Source organism: Lampris incognitus, chromosome 1, assembly GCF_029633865.1.
Source record: "Lampris incognitus isolate fLamInc1 chromosome 1, fLamInc1.hap2, whole genome shotgun sequence".
In the NCBI taxonomy this organism is placed as follows: Eukaryota; Metazoa; Chordata; class Actinopteri; order Lampriformes; family Lampridae; genus Lampris; species Lampris incognitus.
Window position 1 is genome coordinate 134,733,640 of NC_079211.1, and position 26,890 is coordinate 134,760,529.

Sequence of the window (26,890 nt, forward strand, 5' to 3'; positions counted from 1 at the left end):
AACGCTATCTTCAGGAGGGGGGCGGAGTCAGCTTGTGTTTGTCACATGAATGCGTCTCTAGTCTATCTTGTCTATCTGTGTCGGAAAAAGCAGTGGTTCGGCCTGGATTCGCCTTGCCACTTTCGTGACAAGGCGTCTCCTTCGAGACTGCCGACCGGAGAGATGCAGTTGGTTAATGCATGCAGTACGAGGGTGGGTGTTTGAACTAAAATAGGGATTGATTGGCCACTATATTGGGAGAAAAAAGGGAAAAATCATAAATAAATTAATAATAAAAAAAGGTGATTGTTAAGAATGACTGTCATTCTTTGTGTTTGTGTGTATATTTTATAATGGGCTCATTATCTCTTATCAGGGGTCCCAACCCCACCAAGGTGATCCAGCAGCTCCTGGCTCTGCGCCTGGACCAGCAGCTCCACATCTTCCACTCCCTCAAGGCCCACCTGACAGAGAAGGGCCTGCTGCCTGTCCTGGAGGAGTCAGCTGCCTAGAGCCACGGCCGACACCGGCTCACCCTGCTGGGGGGACTGAGAGGAGAGTGGCCCTCATTTGCGGCGGCCAGCCCCAGAGGTCTGGGAGACATGCAGTGCTTTGTGTGAGCAAGAACACATCCAAGAGAAAAAACGACAACAACCTAAAGCCTTGGGTCATTCCATTTTGTTTGTGTGTGAAAGAGGGAAGTGCGTGTTTATCTATGTACATGTGGGACTGAAGTTTCTTGCATCAGTGTTTTCAGGTTATTTAATTACTGTAATTGTTACAAATTTTCCACAGTAGCCAACTTACATCTGTCAACACAGTGATGCCACTTTGTCTGTTGAATATATAACGTCGGTCAGCTGTATATTTCTACTGGTACACAGGATAGTCTGTTGAGGTGTGCAAATATTTTATGGTACATATTCTATTTTTTATTTTATTTTTTGTTTTGTTTTAATGCACTGTTACTCAGCAGCATTACACACACTGTATTGTCACCTGTGACACCCTCATTTTCTTGTTTCTATTTTCCTTCTTATTATTGTTGCTATTTATACATAGGCAGTAAAATTTTTACATTTTGGTATATGCCATTATATGCTGATGTGTTTGTGTGAATTTTAGCGAGTAGAAATTCACTGTGTCCATACATAATGTGCTCCTGAGTTGTGTGTATGTTTGTCAGTATTTCCTATGTGCACTTTGATGCCATCAATCATTTCATAGTCTTTCATACCCATCCAAATTATGTATGTGATATCAACGTGGGGTGTAGCCGCTGTGAGATACAGGCGTCTAATATTGTAATAAGCGCCATTGGGAATTTTGGAGGATTACTGAGTCTGTCATGAAGGAGATGGAAAATCAAGGTCAAGGGTGAATTATTTTCTGGAAAGTTATCCAATTAAATGTTGTGGGTATATGCCATAAGGAGTAGTTTAGAAAGCTCTACAGAAATTACCTGTCTTATTGTGAAACAGTGGTTATTTCTCAGTAGGGTGCACTAATCAGGGCTGTGCCAGTTTCTTTTACAGCAACTTTTTCTTTTACAAGTCCATGTATTGAATGCTTAGAAAACAGAAACACCCTCCTAAAAACTGAACCGGTTGCTCATTTTCATGGGAAAAGAAAAAGGATGGGGGGGGGGCAATATTTTGTATGCTCAGCATTAACTTTTGGTGAGTGCTTTGGAAATTGTTTTGCAAGAAGCATCATAGAAGACAAAATGGGTTATCGTCAGTGGCCCTGGTGTTGTTGGTAATGGGTTAAGTAGTGTAAAGGTGATGGAATAATTAACATATATGCTCCATACATGTGTTACGTATGTGTTGGTATCTGAAAGGGGCCATCTCATACAACACATGCTACCTGGGTTTTCACAATGATTATTTTTAAATGGCCGGGCCTGTTTGGAAGTCTGCTTAAACCTCGGCATAATCCCGGTCTGATAATTGAAACACTGACCATCATGTGATCATTGGCCAAAATTTAACTTGTTTTGGTGCATAACTTTATTTTATTTTATTTTTATAGAAAAGTATTGCCCTTTGCACTAGAAGTTAGTTTGACCATTTCCAGTACAGTCTGCTGTATACTACTAGCCTGTCACATTCAGAGTGTTCATGTTCAGGGGTTTTTATGCTGTTGGCAAATTAATGTTTGGCTGCCACTGTCAGGTCACACTTGGGTTGTCAATACATAAATAATGAAACACCTCCAGTGTTGTGATCATTTTTAATGGATCTTATGGCAGAGACATTGCACTATTGTGATATTGGGATACTCCGTATCATTACATTAAATACATTTTTGAACTTTCAAACCACGATCACAAGTTTTTGATAAATTTTGTTGAAGTGGGCTGACCCCATTATACCCAATGATCAATAACATCTCCATTTCAGTCATCCACGTAAACCTCATTCATCACTTTGCCATTAACCTGTTAGATAAGGGAATTGGTTATCATGCCGATATTGTTGTTTTTTTTTACATTAGCAGTGAGGTTTTATTAAGTCAGTGCAAGCTGAATGACAGCAAACGGGTATACATGAGAATGGAGTAGGAGTATTTTCTATGGGTGAATTGTGCCTGAAGACAACATTAATACCAACACAAGCTAACCGGTGTAGCAGGGAAGCTAGACAGATAAAACTTTTTTCAAGGTTTGTTTTTGCAGATTCAAATCCTAAACATTGGAATGTAATCTGACGTTTTCCCAGTGGTCTGGCTCCAATTCTACATCCAGAAATACACCTCTTACGTTGAGGGCTTACTCGTGATGAAACTGAACACCGTTGGACCACCTCTTATTCTCTACTTTCCATCCAATATTTCCCAAGGTGCACTTGAAGGGGTTTGTTTGCCGAATGCATCCTTACAAGCGCATCACTGCAAATTCATCGAGATTGATCAGTATTTTACAAATGCAGATTCTATCCTCAGAAATGTAACATGATTGTTGGCAGATGCTTTTATATGTCTCGTATAGGGTAGAATTTGCCCCAAAGTTGCATTTCCTTCATGACAACATAATTTTTATAGGGAGTGGGTAAACACTCATTTCTGAACAAGCTATCAGTTTGGTAGAGGTGGAGTAAACATTTACATGTAATAGCACATATACAGGTCCGCACAACGTCCTCATCATCATTTAAATGTATCTCCATCCTAATTTTTCCATGGCTGTGATACTTCCTCAGCTTTGTTATGGTTATGCCATGGATCAAGTCTGTTCAATGTTAACTTCGTGTGTGTTTAATATAATTTACCTATAATTATTATAGTATTAAGAAGTTTCTTTGATTTGATGTACACAAGTATTTTAGTTATGAATATTTAAAGTGTCAGAAATATGTTCAGTAGGGTTTTTTTCTCCCAAGTCAGGCTAATTTGCAGATGTTTTAAAGCCATATATGAAGTACTATCCATTCCAAGTTAGAAATAATACTGAAATAGAGTTGAAATATATTATCTCATATATCTCGGTGTGATTTTTTTTTTTAGTTGGATGTCTATTAGGCTTTCTCCTGGTTCGTGTTACCTTGTGTGCTCTCTGTTGCAGTGCCAGTCAGAACACATATACTTCACCGTATATTGTGTCGTCTCGGTGAGCATGCAAGAAAGTTTCCAGAAACTCAGTAGGGATGGATATCCCACCGGTGAAATGTGTTTTCTCTGGCCTAAAAGCCTCGGTGACTCGGCATTATACGCGGCATTATGTGTGCCGTTGTGGCCAGTTCTCTTGTTTGTGTGATGGACGACCACTAGAGAGAGCTCAAGCCGTCCCAGCCTGTGGTCTTTCAAACCTCGGCCTGTGTTGCAAGTTAAAGCAGTGAGGCCTTCGCTTTATCATTGCTACTCAATGCATTCCTTCCACCCCAAGCCCCGAGAACTACCGCACTTGACGGGACATAAAATATGAATGATCGTTTTACATATCTCTTCCGTGTGATACACAAAGAGAGAAAAAGGCAACAACACTGTGCATCAACACACTATTTTTCTTATAATAAATCAATCTTGTCAAGCCAGGGCCTCTATGGAATGTACGGGAGATGTGCAACATGACTGTCCCTCTTGCCCCGCCCCCTCCCCTCCCCTTTTGTTGTGATAGATCCTGCCAAGTTGAATTTGCCTATATTTAAGATGGATATTTTTATTCAATTGTGTAATGTTTGGTTTGTGTTAAGTTGTACATTTGTCCAGAGAAAAGTTGTACTCTTAACTGCTGAAATGTGCTTTACCTTTAGTCAGTGAAAATAAAAAAACAAAACAAAACAATGGTTGGTTGATAACTGTTCCTTCCTCCTGTTCTTCCCCATTTTATAATCTCAAACCCAGTGAACTGAGTAATATATAGCCTTTATTCTTAGGACAACTACAGAGCACAAACACACATTGGCATTAAGACCACATATTTAGTATTTTGCTGTTTAGTTTGTTTTAAATACATCTCTAGCAGGCTGGTCCACAAACATTTGTCTGAGTGTGACTGAGCGGTTAGGTGTCCTTGCCTACATGTATGTTGGCAGCATTGAGAACTAGAGGAAACTGATAACCCTCAAAGTTTTATCTGTACTTATTTTTGTAATTGGTATTCATTTTGTAATTAGATGATGTCGTCAAAACCTTTGACTTCCCTGGACAACACAGACACGTTGAATGTGGACTTTATTTCCCATCAGGATGTGTCCTATTAATACCAATGCCCTGCAGTGATATGCTTCTGCTTCTTGAATGAGCCAACGCGGATGAAAACCCACTTCCTGGTGAGAGGGCGGAAAAGAGACCAAGTTTTTTTCTTCTTTTTTTTCTTGTGATACCAGAGAAGGGTGCCATTTGAAACCTGTCATCACTGCATGGACCCTGGAGCTATACTTTAAGAATATAAGCCTGGAAGGCTTTTATGCAGTTCCCTATTAGAACGGCCGAACAACTACGCACACAGAAGTGGAGGCAACATGAAGGGACATGTTTGGAGGGGGTAAAAAAAAAAAAAGAAAGAAGAAGAAAGATAACACAGGAAGTAGGAAGCGTGTTAAAGACAGGTTTTAGTAGTGTCTCAGCTTGGAGTTGATCTGTAATTCGTGTGTGTGAGTGTGTATGAATATGCGTGTAAGTGTACATGTGTTTGTCCATGTGTGTGTGTGAGTGCCGGTGTGTGTCTGTTTTGTGTGTGTGTGAGATGCTACACTGACCTGTCCTAAGAAGCGAGGACAATGTCACTTAAACTACCTCGCAACTGGGACTTCAGCACCCTCAAGGCCGAGACTACTCGAATAGGTAAGCCAGTGCAATTCCTGTGTCTGCCATCCACAGCAGAGATGCCATGAATTTACACTTCACAGCTTCATTCTGCAAGTTACTATTGTGTATTTAGCGATTGTGAATATGGACAGACATGACATAGAATCATTTCACACTCCACAAATGTCAGCAAACAACTTTACCTTCCCATTTACTTTGACATATAGAGTCCAACCTCGTTTTCCAGCTGACGAGGCATTTTTGGATATGAATTCACAGAATGTGTTATTTAAGTAAGATCAGACTAGTCTAAATTACATGAAAATAAGGTATTTTAAATAGAAAAAATAAACAATTTGATTATACTGTGCCAAAAAAATACATCCCTAAAATATACTTTTAGAATTTTGTCTGTATCATTGGTGACTTGCATCGTGTGATGATCAACAAGAGCGCAGTTTACCAACCCATCTGGTAGAATGTGTGTGTGTGTGTGTGTGTGTGTTTGTGTAAGCAGCCTGTGCTTCACGATGTTTACATAAGGAGGAATCGGTACAAATACTGTATTACTATTTCCACACAGGCTGGACCGACACACCCATTACAACAGTACAATTAAACAGGGGCTTTGCAAAAGTGGTGATTGTATTTGTTTAACACTCGTAGAATTCCACTGATTTTCACAACATGCAATACATATTGTAATACAATATGTAACACAATATTTGTCCAGTCACACTCCTCACTTTAACAATCTATCTTGACCCGTGTTGGTTTTACATATCTAACTTGCATTATGGAAGGTGGCAGATGTCAGCAGTTCGTTTTTATCATGTCTACACGTCTTTCTTCAGAATAAATGAACTTAGCTTGTAAATGAAAGCATCTCTGCTTTCACATGCTGTGTTGCGTGTGACTTTCTAAGGATTCTTCAGCAAGATAAGCAGAGTCCTGCACACAACAGGAGTGCAAAGCAATGTCAAATAGAAATGGTGTTTCGGAGGAAACTGATGCAATGTCCTCGGCGCTGTCAATGGTTGACACTGTAGTTCTGTGTGCGTCAGTTTGTGTGCGTGTGTGTGGATGAGTGTGACGTGTGTGTGTGTGTGTGAGATAAATCATCGTAAACATTAGTAATGATGTGGCCTTGACAGAGCCTCACCATCCACACGTGAAAAAAACCTTTTCACACCTCCGTACTGACGTTTCTCCTTTTATCTGTCGTAGAGGTTTTGTGTATGACGTGAGTGCTTTTCGATGACCATCTTTGAAATCTTTTTGAGCTGAAGCTGAAACTCTGGGGTCTGGGCGCGAGGCTCAGCCCCGTCACGTCTCACGGGCCAGTTTGGAGGCCTTTCTGAGCTTTGTGTCCGCCTGTGCAGGGTGTGGTGTCACATCCACCGCTCTGTGTGGGCCCGCCATTCCTTGACGACCCTTTGACTCTCCACTTATGACGAGTAGGCGGGGGTGATGCTATCAAAATTGGACCAAAGAGACTTTCAAACATGTAGGTGGAGACCTTCAAAGTGGTGGTGCCCGTTCTGGCAGTCATACGGCAGCTTCCTGTTTACGCAGGGCACCCCCTTCCTCGTCTCTTCTCCTCCCTTATCTCACCAAACGGGCTAGGGTGAATTTAAGAAGAACTGAGCGACTCTCCTCAATCACAATCACACCATCGCCCTGGGCCTTACCACCCAGCAGGGCATTTTCTCCACCTCCATCTGCCCTTATCGAAAGTGGGCCACGTACACCTCGCTTCCTGATCTGTCCCAGCCCTGTTAAACCCAGACTCATCATTACTTTTCCTACTGCTTAACTTTTTTTCCCCCTTCAGTCACAAGATGAACTACAGTAAAAAAAAAACAAAAAAACAAACATGTTCATATGATATCCGTAAATGAGGACATTGGACAGAGATTTTATAAAACGATGGAAGAGTTTGTCGTTTTATGTCAGATATCAGTCAGACTTTAGTCTGTGTATGTATATATATATATATATATATATATATATATATATATATAAAACTTTGTGAAAAGAAACACTCAATGGTAGGGAAAGTGCTCAACAAATAAGGAGCAAAATAATCCAGTGAGTCAAGTAAATTCTTTATGAGAGAGCAGAAGCCTGTCTCCTGCCATATGATTGCTTATGGCATGAAACAGGCTTGTACTTGACTCACTCATGAAACAGGCTTGTGCTTGACTCACTGGATTTTATGTATATATATACACTACCGTTCAAAAGTTTGGGATCACCCAAACAATTTTGTGTTTTCCATGAAAAGTCACACTTATTCACCACCATATGTTGTGAAATGAATAGAAAATAGAGTCAAGACATTGACAAGGTTAGAAATAATGATTTGTATTTGAAATAAGATTTTTTTTACATCAAACTTTGCTTTCGTCAAAGAATCCTCCATTTGCAGCAATTACAGCATTGCAGACCTTTGGCATTCTAGCTGTTCATTTGTTGAGGTAATCTGGAGAAATTGCACCCCACGCTTCCAGAAGCAGCTCCCACAAGAGTAGAAAAAGAAGTGGGAGGCCGCGTTGCACAACTGAGCAAGAAGATAAGTACTTTAGAGTCTCTAGTTTGAGAAACAGACGCCTCACAGGTCCCCAACTGGCATCTTCATTAAATAGTACCTGTTAGAGCCTGTTTGTGCTGTCCTCTGAAGGGAGTAGTACACACCGGTGTAGGAAATCTTCAATTTCTTAGCAATTTCTCGCATGGAATAGCCTTCATTTCTAAGAACAAGAATAGACTGTCGAGTTTCAGATGAAAGTTCTCTTTTTCTGGCCATTTTGAGCGTTTAATTGACCCCACAAATGTGATGCTCCAGAAACTCAATCTGCTCAAAGAAGTGCCCATCCAACCAATCCAACTTGTGGGAGCTGCTTCTGGAAGCGTGGGGTGCAATTTCTCCAGATTACCTCAACAAATTAACAGCTAGAATGCCAAAGGTCTGCAATGCTGTAATTGCTGCAAATGGAGGATTCTTTGACGAAAGCAAAGTTTGATGTAAAAAAAATCTTATTTCAAATACAAATCATTATTTCTAACCTTGTCAATGTCTTGACTCTATTTTCTATTCATTTCACAACATATGGTGGTGAATAAGTGTGACTTTTCATGGAAAACACGAAATTGTTTGGGTGATCCCAAACTTTTGAACGGTAGTGTATATATATATATATATAGTATATGAAACCTTTCACATGCAATACCCTTCCTTGTTTGGTGGCCCGTCTATTTGTATGACGTGGTTTTACTGGTCTGTAACAATCATGGCTGTAATGTTATAGTTTGCACTCCCCTCAACAGGAAACACACCATGTCAGACCATGGCTACAAGTTTCCTTTTAAAGCCACCACACCAAACATAATCGACCGGCAGGCAAAAATATTCTCTCCACATCTCTAGATCGACGCGTATTCACTAATCAACAAAAGGAGGAAGTTCCTTGCTGTAGCCGAGTTGCCCTGAGGCTTTGGTTAACGTTCAGTGGTACTACATGCATCTTTCTGCAGTGTATTTCGTTTGTATTTTATGATACCTTCTTTGTCATTAATACTCTCACTCACCTCCTCTTCCTGTTTGTGTTGGCAGCACGGTCCAAGAGCGTGATGCCAGGCGAGGGGATCCCAAACCCGGACTCACCGGGCTCTTCCAGGTCCATGGAGAGGCCGCTGAAGGCTGGCTGGCTGAAGAAACAGCAGAGGTCCATTGTCAAGAACTGGCACCAACGCTACTTCATCCTGAGAGGAAGTACGCTGACCTACCACAAAGACGACAAGGAGAGCACTGTCCAGGTGGGTCAGAGGGAGCTCAGCTGAGTTTAAGTTTTACTTTAGCTTGGTTTAGTTTAGTGGCTATTCTTATGTAAATGTGAAATGTTACTTACATGACTGTATTTGCATGATCCTGTGAACATGCAGTGCTGTTTCATTGTTTGTGAACATGAACTTGAGCAAGGACAACTTCAGCAAACTGATTTGAATTGAACTGAACTGAATTAAAGACTTTCATGAATGTTTAAATTTTCATAGGAACAGTAATGTGTGGCTATGTCTATTCTAATCCTTCATCTTGACAGATCAAGGATTAGAATAGATACAACATAGACTACAATAGAAGGACTATAGTAAAACCTCGACAGATGCAGTAATAGTAGAAAATGGGAAAAAGAAGGAATTGGAAAGGGCACAATTGAAAAAAAGATAAAAAGAGGCCAAAAAGCTCAAAAAGTACTCTTTATGCCTTCCTGTTTAAGGATTTTCTGGACAGTTATATGTCTAATAAATAAATGTCAATAAGATCAAACCACAAATCTTTTAAATGGCATTTCATGTCCAACTTCTTAGTCATTTGAGCCCATGCTACTGTTTTTTTGTTGAGATTAATTGTGTGTGTGTGTGTGTGTGTGTGTGTCTGTCTGATTGTGTGTATGTGTGATCCACAGGGAGTCATCCAGCTGAGGTTCAGTAAAGTTAACGAGCTCCCACAGAGTTCAGATGATCCTGGGAAGTGCCTGTTTGAGATCATACCACGTAAGCAAAGCAACGACTCATATCTGAGGGACATCTGAGGGGGAATACCACTGGATTTCACCATCCAACCCCTTTTTGATAGTTTCTTCGTGTATGAATGATACAGTCTCGTGTTGTCTGTCATGGTAAGGTAATACAAAGAAGAATTTGCCCCACCTACATAATAACATATGCCGTGCTTCAGATTGTACATCAGTATAAAACCGGGAATTAGTTGTTGTGTGAATTCCAGTTTGAGGAGGTGATGTTCATGTATATAAATACGATGGGGCTGTCATAGGTTACAATAATACTTCTCCTGGATCCCCACCTTGCTCTGGTGGAGAAGCTTGTGTGTACCAATTATCCCAAGAGCTATGCCGTCCAGAGCTTGGCTCCTGGTAGGGTCACGCAAGGCGGATAGGTCAAGGGGGAGGTTCCAGATGAAGCACAATCCAACAAAGACCTCAACGGCAGAACTGGCGGAAGTTGTCTCCAGGTCACAACGGCAGTGAAGGTGGATGAAGGCTGCAACAGAGTTTGTCCCCAATCGCCTTGGTTCTCCTTGCCATTGGACTCTGGCCACCCCTTGCCAAGGACCGTGAGGTGGCTGCAGGCACATCAGCCACTCCATGTAAAAAGCTGTCACGCGTAGGCTTCCTCCCATTATGCAGCTCCAGGATTGGCCTCTATGCCCACCTGAAGATCCAGAGGGACCCAGAGGGAGGACGGTCATACTCGACCCCGAGTGACCGCCGATGATGATGATAAGAATAACTCTGAAGTATCAAAGAAGGTTGAATCAGTTCATCTGGATACAATGTTTATTGATACATTTCATCACTCATCTAAGTGACCTCTTCAGGTGAACTGATTGAACTTTCTTTGACTTTCATATCTGGATTATTGAGCATGCATAAAGAAACTCTGAAGTAATTTATGAAATTAAAAGGAGTTCTTCGTTAGATATTTATAATTTTTCTCTGTCCACTTCAACAGTGTAGGCAGACATTACAGTGTGGGTGGGCACAGATAAAAGCCCGTCTAAGACCAATCATACTTAATAAGTTCTGAAACGCATATGTTAACTAAACTAGGCCACTACAACTATACTTGCCTAAATGCACCACAGTCTAATCATACAAGCCTTATACATCATAAGAGGTAATGTTACAGGGACCAAGATGAACATTAAGAGCATTGCAGAGCCTGGCACGGCGGCCACATTAACCACATACGTGCAGCACATGCAGCAACATCAGCATAAAATCCAATTGTACACTCAACTACAGCTATACCCAGTAAACAATAATAGTGAAATAGGCACAGTCCGAAATTGTAAATTAGCTTACTTTTGATGATTACAACAGGCGATGACAGGGCTTGGTGCCAAACACTGAAATTATTTCATTCAAGTCCAGCGATTCAGTCAGCTCTCTTTCAAAGGAGAGCAAGGACAAAGAGTTCAGTCTGCATGTCATCACTGATGCCCTGCTGACAGGGAAAGGCCAGAATTAGCAGCCACGTATGTGTCGTTAATACTTGGCACTTGATGAGAAACTGGCACAGGAGTATGTGTCTGGGTTGAGAATGATGACTGAACTCTAGCTGAATTCTCTTCCTCCAGCTCCTCACGATGTCTTTTTGTGTCAAGCTTAAGCAAACCGCTTTGTTTCGCCATGATTTTCATCTTCACCTACATTAAAAGCAGCTGGCTAGCGTAAAGTAGGCTTCTGTTCACTCTGTGCAAAATGCAGGCTGTAAACTGAGTGAAAGAGGAGGGGCTGCTTGCAATCTGGCATTTGTGAAATGCACTGCAACTCAAAAAATCCTACCTATCATCATCATATGGTAAACAAGAGGCAAGAAACAAGAATAGTCGCGTTGGTTTTTTTTCCAATTAACTTCAATTGTGTAGGAAATAATGCCCTGTGATGGTATGGCGGCCTGTCCAGGGTGTCTCCCTGCCTGCCGCCCAATGACTGTTGGGATAGGCTCCAGCATCCCCACGACCCTGACAGCATAATAAGCAGTTTGGATAATGGATGGATAATAAGAAATAATATTGTAGCGACCGGAGGAGGCAGTCACTCTGACTGTCGACGTATCCATACTCGGGGAGCACAAAGGCTCATGGGACTGTTAATGTTTGAGTTTAAATTGTTATGATTTACGCTAAACTTTGTGTTCAAATGTTTGGTGCATGTTGGAATGTGTAATTTGTTTGGGGGCTTGACTGGGACTGTTTACTGTCTGACTGACTGGAGGATCATGACTTAGGCTAACATCACCGGTTGTGAGGTTGGGGGGGTGGGGGTGGGGATAAATGTGGTTGTCTGTTCCGAAGGTAAATAAAAGAGCATTCCTGGGACCATGTAAGTGTATGGGGTACGTGGATTGCCATAAGGACTGAGAGCGCTATATAAAATGCAACTTGATTGATTGATCTCTACCTCACGACTCCTACCACAAAAACTCGCCACATCGGTGCCAGAAATGGGCTTGGGAAGAATGGATAGGGAGATCCAAAGATTGGAGCAGGACATTGAGCGGACCTGTTGGCACTTAGAAAACCTGGCAAGGCAAGAGACGGGACCCACTAGCGATGGGAGGTTGTCCAGCCCACCCTGATGGCTCCAGTGCACCGCGGCCCCACCGCCTCCTAGAGGCCAGAAGTACCAATACAGGGGAACACCTGCTGCCCGTCGCCACCAACCACCCCCTAGCAACCAGGGGGGCTGCTGCCAACGAACCACCAACACTGGTCCACACGCCCATCCTATCACACCAGCAGTTGCACATAAAACACCAGTCAAGCTGCCCAAGTACAATGGGATAACGCAGCTAGAGCCGTACCTCTCGCAAGTCCAAATAGCAGCATGGCACAACGGATGGAGCAATGGAGAAGCTGTCGTTCACCTGGCCCTGGCACTGGAGGGAAAGGCCTTGCAGGTGCTCCTCAACCTTTCCCCAGCGATGCATCAGGACCTCCAGGCTCTGACCATAATGCTGGAGAGGCGATTTGGGCAGCGACCCTTCACTGACCAGAGCAGGGAGCAGCTAACCAGCTGCCGCCGCCAAGATGGATACCTTGGGTACCTGGGTACCTTTGCCGCAGATGTGTAGCTACACGCCTGACATGGTTACCCGCAGTTCAATGTAGCCGCCCAAGAGGAGGTGGCCGTCCATGCAAGCTCGCCACAATATTAAGATTTTTTTTTAATTTGCAGCTAACTCATACATTTTTAGGTTATGCTGGGTGTCACAGTTTGAGATTTTAGATGGAACAGACACATCTGGGCATACCCGTGGCTACGTAGTTGGTCCAGCTGCCTTTTATCACAAGTTTATTTGTTAGTTTGTGTATCCCTGCCACAAAACAAACAGTCCAATGTTTCTGTAAGACTGGGCCCGAAATGGGTCAGGTGTCTTTTTCTAACTGAGTGGCGATGGGCGTGTGTCCGAAGGGTGGACGAACAATTCATAATTTTTTGTCTCGAGATGAAGTTAATAAATCAGGAATCAGGAACACCCTTTTGTCATTTCACTTCATGCACTTGCATACATGAAATGAAACGAAATGCTGTTTCCCTCAGCACACAGCAGTACAACACAAAGACAAAAACACATCCAAAAACTACAAGAACACACATATCCAAAATAACACATACACTACCGTTCAAAAGTTTGGGATCACCCAAACAATTTTGTGTTTTCCATGAAAAGTCACACTTATTCACCACCATATGTTGTGAAATGAATAGAAAATAGAGTCAAGACATTGACAAGGTTAGAAATAATGATTTGTATTTGAAATAAGATTTTTTTTACATCAAACTTTGCTTTCGTCAAAGAATCCTACATTTGCAGCAATTACAGCATTGCAGACCTTTGGCATTCTAGCTGTTAATTTGTTGAGGTAATCTGGAGAAATTGCACCCCACGCTTCCAGAAGCAGCTCCCACAAGTTGGATTGGTTGGATGGGCACTTCTTGCGTACCATACGGTCAAGCTGCTCCCACAACAGCTCAATGGGGTTCAGATCTGGTGACTGCGCTGGCCACTCCATTACCGATAGAATACCAGCTGCCTGCTTCTGCTCTAAATAGTTCTTGCACAATTTGGAGGTGTGTTTAGGGTCATTGTCCTGTTGTAGGATGAAATTGGCTCCAATCAAGCGCTGTCCACTGGGTATGGCATGGCGTTGCAAAATGGAGTGATAGCCTTCCTTATTCAGAATCCCTTTTACCCTGTACAAATCTCCCACCTTACCAGCACCAAAGCAACCCCAGACCATCACATTACCTCCACCATGCTTAACAGATGGCGTCAGGCATTCTTCCAGCATCTTTTCATTTGTTCTGCGTCTCACAAACGTTCTTCTTTGTGATCCAAACACCTCAAACTTGGATTCATCCGTCCACAACACTTTTTTCCAGTCTTCCTCTGTCCAATGTCTGTGTTCTTTTGCCCATCTTAATCTTTTTCTTTTATTGGTCAGTCTCAGATATGGCTTTTTCTTTGCCACTCTGCCCTGAAGCCCAGAATCCCGCAGCCGCCTCTTCACTGTAGATGTTGACACTGGTGTTTTGCGGGTACTATTTAATGAAGATGCCAGTTGGGGACTTGTGAGGCGTCTGTTCCTCAAACTAGAGACTCTAATGTACTTATCTTCTTGCTCAGTTGTGCAACGCGGCCTCCCACTTCTTTTTCTACTCTGGTTAGAGCCTGTTTGTGCTGTCCTCTGAAGGGAGTAGTACACACCGGTGTAGGAAATCTTCAATTTCTTAGCAATTTCTCGCATGGAATAGCCTTCATTTCTAAGAACAAGAATAGACTGTCGAGTTTCAGATGAAAGTTCTCTTTTTCTGGCCATTTTGAGCGTTTAATTGACCCCACAAATGTGATGCTCCAGAAACTCAATCTGCTCAAAGAAGTGCCCATCCAACCAATCCAACTTGTGGGAGCTGCTTCTGGAAGCTTTGGATGCAATTTCTCCAGATTACCTCAACAAATTAACAGCTAGAATGCCAAAGGTCTGCAATGCTGTAATTGCTGCAAATGGAGGATTCTTTGACGAAAGCAAAGTTTGATGTAAAAAAAATCTTATTTCAAATACAAATCATTATTTCTAACCTTGTCAATGTCTTGACTCTATTTTCTATTCATTTCACAACATATGGTGGTGAATAAGTGTGACTTTTCATGGAAAACACGAAATGTTTGGGTGATCCCAAACTTTTGAACGGTAGTGTATATACAAACTAAACAAAACATCACTGTCCAAGGGAACAAACGCCAGCCAGGGTGAATGTCGGAACCGCCGGTCTGCATGGGCTAGCAGTTAGCTTAGCCCGTCCCGCTTCCGCGTCCTGTCAGACCGCCCTCGGTATTTCCTCCTCGGGCGCAGCTCCAGGCAGGGGCCGTGGTCCCCGGGCCCACCGGACGAAGCAGTCCAAGCTCTCCCAGCCAGACACCCTCGACACACCTCCCCGCACTCCTCACGGTGACATCAGAAACACCACAGTCAACGCCAGGCGAGGCCGCCGCTAGACGCCCTCGGTGCTATCGGAACTGCTGGTCTGCATGGGCTAGCACTTAGCTTAGCCCGCCCCGCTCTCCCAGCCATCAAACGAGAAACAAAACTTAGACGCAGACGTGGACACAGTCGCTGCGTGGACGGTACTGGGTGAGGTCGCTGCAAACGCGAATTTGTGCAGCCATCTTCCCACACCGGAAGTGGACATGATAACTATAAACCCCTGTTGCTCTGCATATTTGATTGTGTGTTATGATAAAGTCCACCGTACTCACCTAGCTCTGTGCTGTGTGTTTTCAAGGTGGTAGTAGAAGCAGAGACAACTGTCCTTACGTCTTCATGGCCAACTCCCAAACTGACATGGAGGAGTGGGTCCGCGTCCTGCGCAGAGCCATCGGCGTGCCCACCAGTGGAGGTTCAGTATTACTTGAAAATGTTTAGTTTAGATTTGCAAAGTACTGTTCTACATTTGTTAATTAACCTTCTGAAATTGGTGTTCAGTCAACATGATCTGTGGATGGAAAGACTTTTTAAATTTTTTTTAAAATTTACTCTTGAAAAGTCAGGTGAGTTTAAACTCAGTGTTAAACACTAATATTTCCAAACATGTTTTAATACTTTAATCGTGAATGTTTACTCTTTTTCTACTGAAAAGTATGAAAAGGTGCAGTTCAGTTTTTCTGTTCTGATACTCATGAGGTCATCAGACACTAATTTACCTGCAGCCAATCAGATAAAATCGTCAAATTACAAAACCCTGCCCACCCTTACCGCCAACTCTGGCTTGATCTTGTCATTCAAAGATCAGCTCATGAATATTAATGAGGACAAGCCAGTTCCTTCCACAGTTGATTGAAACAATTGAAAATAATAACAATACATGTATGAAAAAAATGGCAGAAATTCGATTATGTAGACATGTTTGTTGATTACATGGACATAATGAGCGCTATGTGCTTTCGTTTCACCTTTTTTGCAGTGTTTGGAAAGAGTCTTCCAGATACAGTCACGTACGAGCAGCGCTTTGGGCCTCACTTCGTGCCGATCCTGGTCCAGAAATGTACAGAGTACATCAGAGAACAGGGACTGAATGAGGAGGGTATCTTCCGCCTACCGGGACAAGACAACACCGTCAAACAGTTCAGAGATGCCTTCGACGCAGGGGAGAGGCCCTCCTTTCCAAGGTGCATAAACTCAACCTGGGCTGGCCTATATAGGCTACGCACATACAGTGAATGGAAGCAAATGAAGCAATAAAAGCACACATAGCAATTAGGTTTTGAGGTAAAGTTTTGAATTACAGACCGTACATTACACAGAAATAACCAAGTAATATACGAGTAAAATAGATGTAACTGGACTATGCTGAGTGTAAATGAATATAAGGTGACTATTGAATGTTTTGCTGAGTAACATAGCCATAGCGAAGCTAGCACCACATTCAATATTCAAGTTTAACAGTTAATTACTATTTAACCGTGTGACACAAAGAATCCAAAATACTTGTTTGATACAATGTGATTACATACGGAGTTTGATGTAGATTATATTCAACAGCACGTTATAATGACAAGGAAGCAAACTACAGATATGGAAAAGAGCCCAATTTAATCATATTGTAGCGAATTCGGGACCGTCACAGCTGGGACGCCGAAGGGAGATCCGGGTTCGCGTCCCGGATGTGGCGGTTCCCGGGCTGCCCCCCTGAATTCACTACATTGGTTTCAGAAGTGGGATGGTGAGATCGTGAAGGACCGTGAGGCCATCGGAAGCATTTCCCGAAGGAGGGGGGGTAGTGTAATGACCACGAATAAGTAGACTCGCTTAGCCCTTGGCTAACGGGTCGGACCCTTTAGTCGACTGGTTAACATTGACGCCCGTGGTGCGGAATATACAAGTTCACTCCCTTCCCAAAGGAAGGATGCAATGTAACGATCACGGATGAATAGGCTCGGTAGCCCTTGGCTAACGGGTCGGACCCTTTTGAGATCGTGAAGGACCGTGAGGTCATTGTTTCCCGAAGGAGGGGGGTAGTGTAACGACCAAGAATACGTAGACTCGCTTAGCCCTTGCTTAACGAGACGGACACTTTAGTCGACTGGTTAACGTTGTCACCCATGGTATGGGAGATCCGGGTTCGCGTCCCGGACGTGGCGGTTCCCGGGCTGCCCCCCTGAATTCACTACAATATGTTACTTAGTAATTTCGGCTCATCATAGCGCAATTACATTTTTTTTTACTCATCTATTACTTGGTTAATTCTGTGTAATGAATGGTTGTAATTTAAAGGGTACCAATTTAAAATAGTGGAAATAAACATCTGCATCTCCATCATTTATCAATACTAATGTAAACTACTAATAAGACACGTTAGTCCCTAGCTAACGGGTCTGACCCTTTAGCCGAGCGGTTAGTGATGTCGCCTTGTGGCGCAGTACACCCCGTATCGAGTCCCGCACCGGGCAAGAAAATAACCGGTTACACTAATATGCTTGAATTATGAACCAACCCACCTCTGAAGTCCAAGGCTACGACTACACAGAACATTACAGGAACAGCCACAAATGGCTTTAAATGCCATTGACGATATAATAAGGTATTCAGTCAGATAATTTTTACTTTCCTCCAATCAACATGCAGGCGTTCCAGACAGACTCTGGCGTAACGACCTTAGTCCGCTGTCTAATCATCACGTTGCAAACTGCTTCCTCTTGAGACCGTGGCCCGTTTCAGGGGTCCTGGAACAAACCAGACATTGTGGTGCGCAAATAGTTTTGTTTTTGTTTTGTTTTTTATCCTGTATTTTATCCTGCTAAAGTTCAACAAAGTAGTAGCCAATCTCAGAACTCAGAGTGACAACTGCCAATATTTCAGGGCTTCCAGTGTAGTGCCTTGTTCCAGTGCCATAGCTTGCCCAGATTACACTGCACACATGCGTGTTAAATGACTGTGCGTTCAGAAGTTAGTTTACTCAGATTTTTTTTTGTACGATGCTGTTTATATTTCTTGTTCGTACAAAAGAACTGCTTCTTATAACAGGAAGTATAATTAGAATATTTCATCAGGGGACACTGCCTTTGCGAAACTAGTCTAGTTAGAGACACTAAGAGTCTACAAACACTAGTGCTTTTCACTTTTGTCTAATTTTATTTTGTCTTTGTTTTTTTTCTATTATTTTCATGTCTTTCTTAACATGTCAGATAACATTTAACAGTTTGAATACTAGAGGTCTACAAAACAAAATCAAAAGAAAAGCAATCCTTTTATTCTGTAAGGGACTAAAAGCCCATATTACATTCCTACAAGAAACTCATTCAAGTGAAAATGATGTTAAGTTCTGGTCTAACCTGTGGTGATAGAATGATATTTAGCTATGGTTCTACACGCTCAGGTGGAGTTGCTATTTTATGCAACAATTGCCCAGGGAAGGTCATAGCTTACAAAACAGATGTAAATGGTCATTGGATTGTGTTAGTTGTGAATATAGAGGATTCATTTTTCATTCTTTGCAATCTTTATGGCTACAATAATAGCACACAGAACAAGGATCTGCTGTTAGATATTAGCACTTTGGTTGAGGAAATTAAAATCCTATATCCTACAGATAATATTATAGTTGGGGGAGACTTTAATATGGCCCCAGATGAATGAAAAGACAGGTACCCATCAAGGTTTGACACTCATCACTATAACAACACCATAACGGACTTCAGTAATACACTGAGTTTAGAGGGTATATGGAAAGTCAAGAACCCTGAGAAGGTACAGTACTCTTGGTTTAAACCAGATAGAGCATGTAAATCTAGAATTGATTATTGGTTACCTTCTCATGAATTATCAAAATTTGTCTCCGATTTAACAATGTGCCCCTTTAACAGACCACAGTCTAATACACTTGGAGCTGAAGCCAACTAATACTAACAGAAACAGCAACGGTTTTTGGAAATTTAACTCAAGTCTATTGAAAGATGAAGGTTACTGTCAGAAAATGATATACTCCTGAGTCTCTGTAATGCAGTTTATAATCAGCAAACAATTGACCGATGGCGAGAAGGATGCATTCTTCCTTTCCCAAAGAAAGGCGACCTTGGGCCTACCTACACACTACTGCGGCATCACACAGCAATAGCAGCAAAGGTATACAACAAGACACTGCTAAACAGAGTACAGCCATCTATTAACAACATTCTTTGTAAAAAATCAAAATGGATTTCGAAAGAACAGATCAACAGCTGGTCAAATACTGACAGTGAGGCGAATCATCGAGGGTGTAAAGGCAAACAATCTACCAGCTGTAATTTTGTTTGTCAATTTTTCAAAGGCCTTTGATTCGATCAACCGTGATAGGATGGAGAAAATCATGCTAGCTTACGGCCTTCCACAAGAAACTGTCGCAGCCATCATGATGTTATACAAAGACACGCGCTCAAAAGTTCGCTCTCTGGATGGAGACAGAGTTTTTTGGCATTGCTGCTGGCGTGTTACAAGGCGACACGCTAGCACCATTTCTTTTTATTCTGTGTCTCGATAATGCACTAGGAACCTCCATCAACACAATCAATCATGAGCTGCCAATGTGATAAAACAACAAAGAAAAAACACAGTCAATAAATACTACGTAGTCAATATACTACGTACGTATATATATATATATTTTTTCCCCCTTGTCCTTATCCTAATTAGGGTCGCGGGATGCTGGATCCTATCCTAAAGTGCTCAACAAATGAGGAGCGGAATATTAAGATACATAGATGTAGGAAGAAAAAAAAAGCATTAATACATAGCAGTACAAGCTTGTGTTGTGCATCGTGCACTCACCAGCTGCCAATTTTCCTACATCTGTCATATATATATATATATATATATATATATATAGTATGTTAATAGAAATTACAAAATCGCTTTACCTTTCTGTTCGGCTCATTTTATGTGGTACAATTTGTTCTATTGTTGCAATTAATTGGAATATTAGTATACTTACTAATAGTGTTAAGTGATATGGAAAATATCAGTATCATGACAATTGTTTGGAGTTTTACATGATTTTGATATGCATATTGATATCTGCTTACATATGCAAAAGTGCCATACGTAAGAATCCAAATGGAGTTCATCACATTGAGTTGTTCGGTAAGATAAAATATCAAACCAAAGCTAGTTTTGAATAAATAACTCCCTCAAATATTTCAGACCTCATTTTGTGAAAAAATGTAGGTCGTGGATTTTTCTTATCAATAGTATAGATGGAAAAGTTGTGTACTGAATTATTGGCCAGCCATGCTTTCTAAACAAAATCTTCGCCAGTTGTCCCATCAAGGAGTTCTATATTGTATCCGCAACCATGATGAACAGCCTTCTTAATGCCACACAATTACGTTGTGTTTCGTTGGGTTTCGTTTGCTGAATGTGAGAACAAATGAGAGAGAGAGGAAGAAGGGATGATGGAGAGTGCAGGGCTTGACACACTTCTCTCTTCTCTGCACTGTTGGCGACACCACATCCTGTTCTGACAGGCACAGAGGAGGAGGCCTGCCTTACTCAACAGTTCAGCAAGTCTCCTCCGATGCAGTTGTCTCACTAATGTAATGCCATGTTCACAAATACATCCACCAGACCCAAATCGACTCGTTGTTTCCAAGTGAATGTGACCAGTTGTGGAAAGAATATATATTGTGTGTATACGTATACATCAGGGGTCGCGGTTTGGATAATGGGTGGATGGACATACAACAACAACAGCTATGATGACTTTTTGAAGATCACTGAATCTGTGAATTCTTGCAGTGGCACAGATGTCCACACGGTGGCGTCACTATTCAAGTTGTACTTGCGGGAGCTACCTGAGCCGGTGGTGCCCTGGACCCAGTACCAAGACTTCCTGGACTGCACCTCCATGTTGGACCCGAACAGCAGGGCGGTACGGTCACCCGCTTACTTTAGATTTGAATGTGTGCGTGGCTGTGAGGGTTGTGTCTATGTAAAGAGGCATTGCATGATCCAGTGACTTACACTGTTTTATTGTCTTTTCAGGGTCAGGATAAGTTGGAGAAACAAATAGCGCTTCTTCCCAGAGTCAACTACAACCTTCTCAGTTATATATGCAGGTGAGATAGCTGCAGCCCTAGAAAGACTTATAGATTCTTTAATGCTCTTCTTGAGGTAATAATTTGTCGCCACAACCTTAACATTGAAATACAAGTTTACCTCCATACATATTCACATAAATATATATAAAATTGATATGCATATGTATGCACATTACATCTATACACTCTCACATGAGTACACAGGTGGCACATGGAGGACATGGGGACACATAGGGACTTCATCGTGGTATATTTATTTAGAGGGGGTAAAACTGTTGCCAAAGCAGGCTTTTCTCTAATCCAGACAGCAATGGAGAACCTGAAAATAAGACGTTTTCCATATCACACCTCAGACCTTCCCCAAAGCTACACATTGATACACCACACAGTGTGATTTGAAAATTACGAGGAGTGTAATATATTAGGTCCAGACAGTCATGGCTGTAGATATCCTCCAGGATATTGTATAACAATGATTGGTGGATCATATTTCTGAAATTTGTGCAATGTTGATGAAGAATAGCTTAACCCAAATTCTGAGAGAGGGACACAGCTGGACACATACAGTATTCAGGCCAGTTCAGTGGGTTGAATTGTACGGTAGCAATTAATAACTAATTTGAAAGACCAAAGTAAAAATTCCTCTGGTGGCATACATCGAAGTTAGGGGCAAAGGTGATTGTGATGGTTGTCTGTTTTGCAGGTTCTTGTTTGAGGTGCAGCTGAATTCAAAAGTGAACAAGATGAGTGTGGAGAACTTGGCCACAGTGATGGGGATTAACCTCCTCAAACCTCAGATAGAAGACCCCATCACCATGATGAAGGGTGAGAACAGTTTGCCAGTTGTTGTATTGTGACCAAATAAGGGCTGTGCCTCTTTGAGGAAATGCAAACGCATTCACTATTCTGACATTTTGGCTGGAATGAATGATTCATAAAATCAGACCAGGTCAGCAAGTCTTTTCATGTGGCTGGCGATGTGTTTTTATAATTGCTTATTTTAAGAAACAAAATGGTTCTTAGAAAGATTATTGTATGATTGATCTGCCTGATGGTAACACTCAAATGCTTCTTATCTGTTAACTCTGAATGCATAAGGTTAGTGGCATTTGTGTAAATAAAGCCCTTTTTCAGACACAATGGAAATAATAAACATCATAGATAGACCCATACCTGTTTGTTATCTTTCAAATTTGCAGTAATATAATATGTAACAATGTATTGCTTAAATGTGGCAGACTGGATACAGTCTATTTAAATGTAATAGATGTCTATATAATTGATGACAAACACAAAATGGCAACCCACTATGTAGTATTAATAACAACAGTACTGGGTGTCCGGGTGGCGTGGCAGTCTATTCCGTTGCCTACCAACATGGGGATAAGTTTGAATCCCTGTGTTGCCTCCGGCTAGGTCGGGTGTCCCTACAGACACAATTGGCCGTGTCTGTGTTTTGTTTTTTTTCTCACTTTTATTTTATAGAAAAAAACATTCAAAATACAACATACATATATTAAACCAATAGGGAAATAAAATATTTCACAAAGCCATCGAACGCTATAGAATCAAAGAGGATAGGAATTAAAACTTAAAACACAGGTAGATAAGACAGAACATAGTGAGGTAACCTGTGGGCTTTGGCATGGCTTCCAGTCTACAGACCCCCCCCCCAAAATCAAAGAAATCAAACAAAAAATACACATATACCATACACACTACACTATTTAACCAAAATCCAACATCACCCTCCCTCCTTCCCCAGTCACAATAAAAGTGCTCCCCTCCACAAATCCACAAATAAGCTCTTCTTCTCTAACATAACTACACAACATATTAATATCTCTTTCCATTATACTCCTGAAAATATTCCACACCTCATCTTCCCTCTTTTCGTAATGCATTATATTCCTCCTCAGCTTTACAGCAAACCTTGCATGGCTTAAAACACTATTTAATAAATTAACGTTACATCCTTTCACTTTATCAGTCACCCCAAACAACCGCAATTCTCTCCATTCCATTCTCTCAACAAACCCACCTCTCCAACATCTACTTATTAATTCCTTCATTTTCAACACGTATCCCTCCAGCTCACAACATTCAACAAACTCATGCATAAATGTTTCCACTCCAAGCCGGATGTGGGTATGTGTCCTGGTCGCTGCACTAGTGCCTCCTCTGGTCGGTTTGGGGCACCTGTTCAGGGGGGGAGGGGGAACTGGGGGGAATAGCGTGATCCTCCTACGTGCTACGTCCCCCTGGCGAAACACCTCACTGTCAGGGGAAAGAAGTGGCTGGCGACTCCACATGTATCAGAGGAGGCATGTGGTAGTCTACAACCTTCCCCGGCTTGGCAGAGGGGGTGGAGCAGCAACCGGGATGGCTTGGAAGAGTGGGATAATTGGCCGGATACAATTGGGGAGAAAAGGGGGGGGATAACAACAGTATTTGTTTGGTACTTAGTAATAGTACCCAAGACACTCGCGCCCCCCTCTGCTTGGAGTGCCTTGCAAAAGGACTTAGAATTGAAGAACCTGAATCAATTGCAACCTTTCAGTGTTTTTAGTGTAATGTTTCTTATTGTGTTGTATTTTTGCTTCTTAACCTCCCCTCTCCATCTCGCTGTCTCCTTCCCTGCTGTCTCATGTTGCTAATTTTTCTGTCTCACCCCTTTTAATTGTAGTTTATGTTTTGTTGTATATTGTATATGGGGGTTAAATAAAGGTTTTGTAGTACTACAAATACTGTATCCTCTACTGCTGCTATTAATGCTACTCCTACTATTTCCAATACTGCTGTAGTACTATTTCTACCCCTCCTCCTTCTTCAGACCTCTTCTTCTTCTACTGCAACTTATACTACCTCTCCTAGTACTACTCTTCACACTACTACTTTCCCTAATACTATGGTATAGATTATTAGGGCCTGAAAGGTTACAGAAGGAAAGACAAATAAGACAGCTGAAAATGTAACTTGCTCCGATAAGTTTTCAAAGGAGAATTTATTTTTATTCATGATAAAACAAAGAACATTTGTTATCTGTTTTCTCCTGCAGCGACTCCCCAGATTCAGAAGCTGATGACGGTGATGATCAGGCAGCACGAGGCTCTGTTTCCTCCCTCTAAAGACATACTTCCTTCCCCTCCCACCACCAAGGCTGAGTGCAAGAAGAATAATGCTCCGCGTAGCTTTGTTGGGTGGGAGACCGTTGAGGTAGGAACGTATAAGAGTAATCCATTCATATATTCATTCTTCAACCCATTCATCCTTGTGGACCAGAGCAGGGTGCAAACTGAACCAAGGCTTTTGGGAGAACTCACTTTTTGCCTTGGGTGACATGACTCAGAGAGGCCATACAATGGGTCATTGGTAAAAATACATCCATGATACAATCATATATATTCATATATGTTCGCTCTATAGCAACAGATTTGTGCCTCAGAGTGAATAACACCTCAGAGCAAATATCACCTATGATATAACAGAGCCAAATAGCATAAAGCGCAACAATTTCCTGGCAAATAAGAAACAGATTGGTCAAATGTAAAGGCCATACAATAATAAGGAAATTCTTTACTTATCGTCAGTTTGCTTTTGCACCTCTATGTTTTGATGGTGATGGTAGGACTAGTACAGCTAGATCTTCATAGTGAATCAGGGATGAATCAATCCCTTTAAACGTGCAAATCTTTAATTCAAGAATGCATGTACAACAACGCTATAGTGACCAATATAGAACTACACATAGCACAACTGTGGCAAAAGCAATTTAGTAATTATTATTTCAGACACCCCGCCACCAAAAAAAAAGAAAAGAAAAATAAATTTGCAAATATTGTTTTCAGGGGAGCTTGGGTCTTTCCATGGGGTGCTGAGCTTCCCATGACTCCTCTGTAGTTCACAGTTTCATTTTAATTTTGATGCCTCTATATGACCAACATAATCAAATGAAACCATCAAAAAGAAGATAAGATATTTGCTATATAATGATTTCTGATCCTATTCTTCGAGTTGATTCCCTGGGAAATCTGACAAAATGATTTACAGCACACAGACAGGATACATAGCCATAGAGATACATTACCTCATACAACACCACTACATCTCAATGTTCTCTTCAAAACAAATGTACGAGCTACCAGAGGGCGAATCTAGGTCTATACACCAAGAAGTAATGTTTATGCAAAATTAAGTTGTTCTTCTGTGAAAATATTACGTTTGTCCATAGGTGTTCGCAAAATCAACAAAAATCCCAAACTCTTTGTAGCAGCTTTAAGTCTATGGAGCAATAAAAAAGTTTGAGCTAAGATGTGTACTAGTGATCTACCATCATTGCTCTAGATGGGTGATGCATCTCCATCTGAGTCACCGGGGGAGGAGGAAGACAATGAAAGTCCAGGCCAAGATGAAGGTGACTGCTCGTCACCTTGCTCAGATCCCTGGTCCGGAAGTCCCCGCAAACGCACCCAGACGATGCCAACCATCAACTGCCCTCTCCCAGGGATGGTGGCCAAGCCTGAAGCCCTGAACCGGTGGAGCCGCATCCAGGAGAGTGCAGAGGAGAAGAGCGGGACGTTTGCGGAGGACATCTTCAAGATCTTGGACCTCCAGAATGCTTCGTTGTTTGGCAGTCCTCAGAAAGCGGCCACAAAGGAGGAAGATACAGCTGTAGACTGCAGAGGAAGTGACGTCATAGCTTCTTTTGAAGATGCTCCTAAACCTGACGGTGACCCACGGGATGCTCAGATGCGGTCTTATCATCAGAGTGTAGAGGCTCTAAAAGTGACTACCTCAGTTCCTCCATCAAACAGCAGAACTGAAAACCAGAAGGAAAGCCATCAACACTCCCAACAGCTTATTGAAAGGTGAGCTAAAGAGTGTTACATTCAAATCAGACAATGCTTATGGTACTCTACACAGATACAACAGTCCCCCTAACACACACACACACACACACACACACACACACACACAGTCCAACCATTATATACACAGTATGTATAAAACTGCACCCTCAAATGTGATATGCCAAATTTGAAAATAAAGTATAACTACTTTTGTAAAATAATAACATAGAATTAAAATATGGTGTGGAGATCTTTTTCAAAACATTAACTAAGTTTTCAGTTGGCAAAATTGAATCATTTTTATAGACTACAACATGTATTGTGAAATACCAAATGATAGACTCCAGGTCTTGTATTTCTTCTAAGATATTCTATGTTATGGAAACTCTTCATATACTCCTTTCTGCTCCTGCAGTCTGCAGCAGGAGAACAAGGAGCTGAGGGCCTCAGTGGCTGAGCTGCAGCTCGCACTGAAGGAAAAGTGCCTTCAACTGGCGGCTCTGGAAACCTGCCTGAGGAACACCAAGCGCAGTCAGGACGAGGCCCCAAGAAATCAGCTGGAGTTGGACAATCGGGTCCAGTTCCTCGCAAGAAAGCTACAAGCTAGTAGCAGTAAATTTAAAAGACTCACAAAGAGTTCAGACTTGTGA

The 26,890-nt window shown here is 41.9% G+C and overlaps 2 protein-coding genes across 2 annotated transcripts in view; both read left to right on the forward strand.

The window, feature by feature from the left end:
* cds2 (CDP-diacylglycerol synthase (phosphatidate cytidylyltransferase) 2) overlaps nucleotides 1–4,259 on the forward strand; it is a 35,294-nt gene extending 31,035 nt beyond the window's left edge. The window contains exon 13 of the mRNA XM_056284238.1: nucleotides 356–4,259. Within this exon, the coding sequence (XP_056140213.1) occupies nucleotides 356–491 (136 nt within the window). The 3' untranslated portion in view covers nucleotides 492–4,259. The remainder of the gene's footprint in view (nucleotides 1–355) is intronic.
* Nucleotides 4,260–4,829: 570 nt separating this feature from the next.
* arhgap25 (Rho GTPase activating protein 25) lies at nucleotides 4,830–26,890 on the forward strand. The gene is made up of 11 exons (XM_056284887.1): nucleotides 4,830–5,265; nucleotides 8,846–9,048; nucleotides 9,699–9,786; nucleotides 15,606–15,719; nucleotides 16,284–16,488; nucleotides 21,089–21,221; nucleotides 21,335–21,408; nucleotides 22,094–22,215; nucleotides 24,449–24,606; nucleotides 25,735–26,258; nucleotides 26,656–26,890. Exons 1-11 carry the CDS (start codon nucleotides 5,202–5,204, stop codon nucleotides 26,888–26,890), a joined length of 1,920 nt encoding a protein of 639 aa, XP_056140862.1. The 5' UTR covers nucleotides 4,830–5,201.